General features: G+C 43.3%; 1 protein-coding gene across 2 annotated transcripts in view; it reads right to left on the bottom strand.

The window, feature by feature from the left end:
• Window positions 1-6,311, bottom strand: part of SLC24A4 (solute carrier family 24 member 4) — a 52,501-nt gene that overhangs the window by 12,188 nt on the left and 34,002 nt on the right. For both annotated transcript variants that reach the window (XM_072427709.1, XM_072427710.1), the window contains exons 6-9: window positions 6,137-6,240; window positions 4,796-4,870; window positions 3,562-3,587; window positions 3,112-3,165 (exon numbers count right to left, since the gene is read on the bottom strand). In XM_072427709.1, coding sequence (XP_072283810.1) covers window positions 3,112-3,165; window positions 3,562-3,587; window positions 4,796-4,870; window positions 6,137-6,240 — 259 coding nt within the window. The remainder of the gene's footprint in view (window positions 1-3,111; window positions 3,166-3,561; window positions 3,588-4,795; window positions 4,871-6,136; window positions 6,241-6,311) is intronic.

Here is a 6,311-nt window from a genome sequence, read left to right as displayed (position 1 = left end):
TAACCAGCGGGGGATCCTAATCCCGTACTCATGGAATTCGATGTGTCCAATCTTTGGTAATAATCATGTGATCCCACACGCCGGCTTCTGATTGGTCGGCAGAGATTACCAGCGCTTATCCCTTTGGGAGATGGACGTGCAGCGCTCACACTTTCCGATGCTACGACATCCATTCGTAATAAGCCAAGTCAGAGTTAACCCCTTCTCTGCCAGGGATATGTTTATCTAGAAGGGGGATGTAAGTGTGAGCATGCTGGGGGTAGACTGGGCGCAAAAATGACCGCACATTAATTTAATCCACATAAATTTTAAATAGGAACACATAGCCGAAGTGGTCAGTTTGTTTAAATTGCATGATTTGTAATATTGCAAATTACCCCAGGGACATAGGGAGTGTTGCGGGATGGAGATTAATTTCTACATGATGGTAAAGAAGATGCAAGCTGAATCACTAGAATGTAAAACAGGGAATATTTATCTCCTCCATTCAGGTTATATAGCGTGGAGCCACCTCTAAGTAATTTAGCAAAATTAGCGGAAAACAATAAAGAAAGAGGTTTGAGGTTCACGTGTTTGTGTACAATCCTAATTATGTATTTTTGCATATTCGATCAATACATAATTACAATGAGCATACATTCATGTTTTACCCTAGTCCTGTCACCACTTCACAGGACTCTGGTATTCCATGCTATTTATAGGTGCTTTACTTGTAAATAAGTTAAAAATGACTGTATTTGTTGTATAAGCTCCGACGCGTTTCGCCACGATTAGGCTTCCATAGGAATGTGATAGTAAACTAACTTCACAGTGTATACGTGATGAAAATACAAGGATAATATATGTGATGATAGGAACAACCGGTGAAGATTTGAAGAAGTCTCAGTTGTGGTAATTGCAGAGTAGAAAAATACTTAAAAATATTCTTATAATATAAAATAAAAAGTACTTTGAATCACTAGAATGAGGTGTCATTTAAAAGTCAATTTTAATATTGTGTAAATATGTAATTAAAATAATCCCTGGTCATCCTATTCGGAAGGTATTCCCCTATATTGCAGTGACAACGCTCTGTCTTTGTTTCCCAATTGTGCTCCTGTGTTGTCACCCTGTCACATGAGCTCCCGGTGGGGACAGGTGGGTTGCACATTAAACACTTGTGTTGCACCTTGGAAAATGTAGACATAACCTGGCTGGAAAAATGCGGCCAGAGATCAGTAGCGTTGAGATGTAAGAGTGGATGAAAAAAAGGTGAAAACAAAGTATATTTTCTATTAATATTTTACATTTATATCCAAACAGATGTGTTTATAAAGAAAGGAGTCTGAAATTCTCTAAATTCTCTAAGGTGAATATTTGTGGAAGTGGTTTATCACCAGTGAATATTTGGTGAAAGTCACTTTCCCATCCTACAGATGGTAATTTCCAGCTTGCACTGAAGCCCCGGTATAATCCCTTCTATCACAGATCCATCCCCCACCCACCCCACTTCGCTGCGGCACACAAAGGGTGCGTGATTTATCCAAGCGAAGAATTAAACCCGGAGAATCTCCTTATTTGCTCTTTATGACATAATCAGCGGTAACGGTTTCAGGCTGAAATTAGATTTATTCCTCGGGTCTCGCTGATGTCATCTGAAGGGGATAAAATCCAGAAATAGACAGAAAACCTTCCATTTAAATGGCTTTGTATGGGGAGAAAACTTTAATCATTTGTAACCATTCACTCTGTGCAGGAAAAAAACTTTGTGATATATAAAATACGTCCAAACTTCAGCAGAAGCTTGATTTGGGGTTAGGTTTTTTATTGCTGTCCCCCCGACCAATCATATTAAGCACATCAGGTGTGCAGACCCACTATACACGCTATAGGGTTGGTGGGAGCCCCCCATATTGAGGACAGACCTGGGAGCTCAGCTCAGGGATAATGGAAGCCCCACATAATTGGTAAAGATACTGGAAGCCAGCACAGAGATTTTGGGGACACATCACACATTATGGGGTTGGTGGGAGCCCCCCATAATGGGCACAGACCTGGGGGCTCAGCAGAGGGATGGTGGGAGTCCCTCATAATGAGCACAGACCTGGGAACATATAGGGTTGGTGAGAGCCCCCCATAATGGGCAAAGAACTAGGAGCTCAGTGCAGGGATCATAGGAACCCCCTCATAATGGGCACAGACCTGGGGCTCAGCAGAGGGATGGTGGGAGCCCCTCATAATGGGCACAGACCTGGGGGCTCAGCAGGGGGATGGTGGGAGCCCCTCATAATGGGCACAGACCTGGAAGCTCAGCAGAAGGATGGTGGGAGCCCCTCATAATGGGCACAGACTTGGGGGCTCAGCGGAGGGATGGTGGAAACCCCCCTTATAATGGGCATAGACCTGGGAGCTCAGCAGAGGGATGGTGGGAGCCCCTCATAATGGGCACAGACCTGGAAGCTCAGCATAGGGATGGTGGGAACCCCTCATAATGGGCACAGACCTGAGGGCTCAGCAGAAGGATGGTGGGAGCCCCTCATAATGGGCACAGACCTGGAAGCTCAGCATAGGGATGGTGGGAACCCCTCATATTGAGCACAGACCTGAGGGCTCAGCAGAAGGATGGTGGGAGCCCCTCATAATGGGCACAGACCTGGCGGCTCAGCAGAGGGATGGTGGGAACCCCCCTTATAATGTGCACAGACCTGGGGGCTCAGCAAAGGATTGGTGGGAACCCCCCTTATAATGGGCACAGACCTGGGGCTCAGCAGAGGGATGGTGGGAGCCCCTCATAATGGGCACAGACATGGGAGCTCAGCACAGGATTGGTGGGAACCCCCCTTATAATGGGCACAGACCTGGGGCTCAGCAGAGGGATGGTGGGAGCCCCTCATAATGGGCACAGACATGGGAGCTCAGGATAGGGATGGTGGGAGCCCCTCTTAATGGGCACAGACATGGGAGCTCAGCACAGGGTTTATGGGAACCCCTCATTTTGGGCACAGCAGGTGTGCTGGATCTAACCAACAGACCTATTAGCGGGTTTATTGCCCCAACATCTACCAATCATTAAAAATATCAGATCATCCTATTGGTGTGTTCTGCAAACAAACATTAAATAAAAGAACTTACTTCATTATAAGAATGTAAATGAGGTACATAATTATTAGGATGAGACTCTCCCACCTGCAAATCAGAATAAACATTGTTATAACCAGGAACGGAATTATATAATATACACACAGGTGTGTCTGAGATATGTAATGGCCATGATGTCATAAAATGACAACATGGCAGGATTGTATCAGTCCTTATGCTGCACAATAAAGGGGTGGAGCTAGATAAGAGTGGGTGTGGTCTGATATTTACAAAATACCCCAAAGCCTTCTGGTGCAGAAGAAGAGAGACATTGACAGCAATCAATACCCCGCACAGATTTTCTTTTTAAGATTTTTTTCAAACATAACAATCAGTTCACTAAATGCTATTACCCCGGTGTAATATGACTAAAGACCCCGTGTAACCAGCACCACCCCTGGAGGGGTAATAAAGAATGCAGGGCCATTCATACCGGACACTTACCAGACTATAACTTCATCATAAATAAACTGCAAAAGAAAATAAAAAAAAATTATCATAAAGAAACTCAATGTGCGGCCACTTACTGCATGAGACAATAAGGAAAGGTTAAGAGAACCTGTCATGGTTTATTTTATCCATCTAAAGGAAGAATTTAGGCTAAATAAAGAACAAGCATTTGAAATTGCTAAATACAACCTATTCAAGATGTAAAGCTAAACTTCAATTTGCTTATTTCTTTTCCTGGTCCCCCCTTCTCCCACCAATGGTATTAAAACATTTTTTGCATTCCTTTTTAGACCTCAGTGAGTCTCAATTCTTTTCTCTGCAATGTAGACAGATTATGGTTGATGGGAAGAGCCAGCTGGGTGCTGTACATAGCTTTCTGAAAATATTTTAGCACCCCTCCTCAGTATTTCTTTCTTAATTAGTGCACTGGGCGGGTTGATGGGTGGATATTAGGCTGTATTTGTGTGTAGAGCACTCTAGATTTCACCCACATGTGATGCCCAGCCGTCATGATTGAAAGAACTGAAATCCAAATAGTTAAAAGAGGCGGAGCTAAGGACAGTTAGGCTAAGAGGGAGGGGCTAGATGATGCTTCACTCTGGAGGCGGCTCTGTCTCATTTGCTGCAGCTTCTAAAGAACATTGTGAGAAGCTCTCAGCAATATCAGTACATACATTGTCCTAGTTTCCCACATCGTGTGATCCCTTTTTCTTGAGATAAAAACATTCTTGATGGCACCAAACACATTAACCCTGAAAGAAACAGGGCTACATTTTTTCCAGGCCGCTCTGGGGTAGTAACTAGTATATCAAGGAGTGTCAGCTTGCTCAGGTTGTGTGTTTGGTGACAGCGCCCTTTGGAAGGAGCGTCTCCTGGATGCGTGCTGTGATTCATCCCTCGTTGGATGGGGTTGGTTAACACGCAGCGTTTCCTGACGCAGTATTATGTATAAAATAATTCTGATCTGTGAAGGTTGCAGGATTTTTGTATTCATGAGAATCTGCTGCGGGAAATATCATCCACGCTGTGTGACAGCTGCTCCAAAAATATAATAGAGCAGGCTGGGATATCATATCACCCTTTAGGATTACCAGGGGTCCCCTCACCCCCCATGATTGGGGTACTGAATATTTTCCAGCCTATTGTACAAGATAAGAAAAGTATTAAAAATAAAAAAGTTTATTGATTTATTACTGGGGGCCCCAATGTGATATCAGCTGGTACTTACTATGATCAGCGCTATTATTGCTAGGATGTAGTACATGGAGTCACGGAATAAAGACCACCACGTCAACCGGACAACCTGAAGGGGGCAGAGAGGGGTAAGAGGGGAGAGATAAAGATGGGGGGGGGGGAGCAGATAGAGGTAGAGGATCAGGTGGGGTGGGAAGGTAGATGGGGCAGATGAAGAGAGATAGAGAGGGGAGGATGGAGTGGGTGGGGGTAGGTAGAGAGAAATGAGGGGTGATGAAGAGGAGGGGCAGAAAGAAAGGGAATCAAAGTGAGGAGGGAGAGGTAGAGAGGTAAAGGGGCATAGAAAAGGGGGGTACAGGGAAGGAAGAGAAAGAGGAAAAACAAGGAGGGGAATTTGGGGAAGAGAGAGGACACATTGATTAGAGAGCGGCAGAAGGAGCAGAGAAGGAGATAGAGGGGATTAGGAAGAGAGATGGGGAGGCAGAGAGGAGTAAAATGTGGAGTCAGAGGTAAGAACAGGGGGCAGGAAGAGAAGGGGGGGGGAGGACCATGGGGTTAATAGAGAGGAAAAGGAGAAGAGACAGAAAGTTTGCATTAAAAAGATGATCACTTATAACTCTGCACAATCTAATCTGCAATGAAATAATTGTATGAGACATATTCCATATAATATTGTGCTGCACATTGAATATCACACACAATAGTAAACAGCATTTCTTTCTTCCTTGTATCACATTTGTTGTGACATTTATGTATAACAAAAAGCTTTCAGACAGATCCTACAGATGGTTTTTGTATTTCTACTTCTACAGTAGACAATGATGACATCTTTATCCTTATCCAAAACTATAAAGAGAAAGAAGGATCCACTAAAAGAATATACAAAAATATTTCACATAATGATCGCATATTAAAAGTTTTCATATGTACCTGCCAAGGGCTCTGTATAATAATAAGGGAATCAGATATTCCCTCAAACATTCCCTGGTGGAAAATCTTCCAGGTCCATGTGTTACTATGGCAGTAATTGATTAGAGGGAATGTCTGATTCCTTGTTTTATAAATAGAACCCTAAGTGTGACTAGCTCTGTGGCCAGACATTCAATGACAATTTGAACTCTAGAAGAATTTCTAATTTCTTCTTTTTATTTGAGCCAGTGGACATGTGACTTTTTATCTTTTGTATCATATATTAATGTTATTACTAATAAACAGGATTTATATAGCGCCAACATAATATGCAGTGCTGTACATTAAATAGGGGTTGCAATAGACAGACGGATACAGACAGTGACACAGGAGAAGGAGAGGAATGGAATATAAAATATTTAAAACAGACTGATACCACACAAAGGGGCAGATGGAGAGATCTTACCTGTCCAGCAAACACTCCGCACACTCCAATTATACACAGGATATTGAAAACAGCCGAACCAACAATGGTCCCAACACCTACATCACCGTGGGTGATAAACACTCCTAGGGAGGGGAGAGAAAGTGAGAGATGAGATAGATAGATAGATAGATAGATAGATAGATAGATAGATAGA

Source organism: Pyxicephalus adspersus, chromosome 12 (assembly GCF_032062135.1).
Source record: "Pyxicephalus adspersus chromosome 12, UCB_Pads_2.0, whole genome shotgun sequence".
NCBI lineage: Eukaryota > Metazoa > Chordata > Amphibia > Anura > Pyxicephalidae > Pyxicephalus > Pyxicephalus adspersus.
This window is presented reverse-complemented; position numbering and strand designations above follow the sequence as displayed.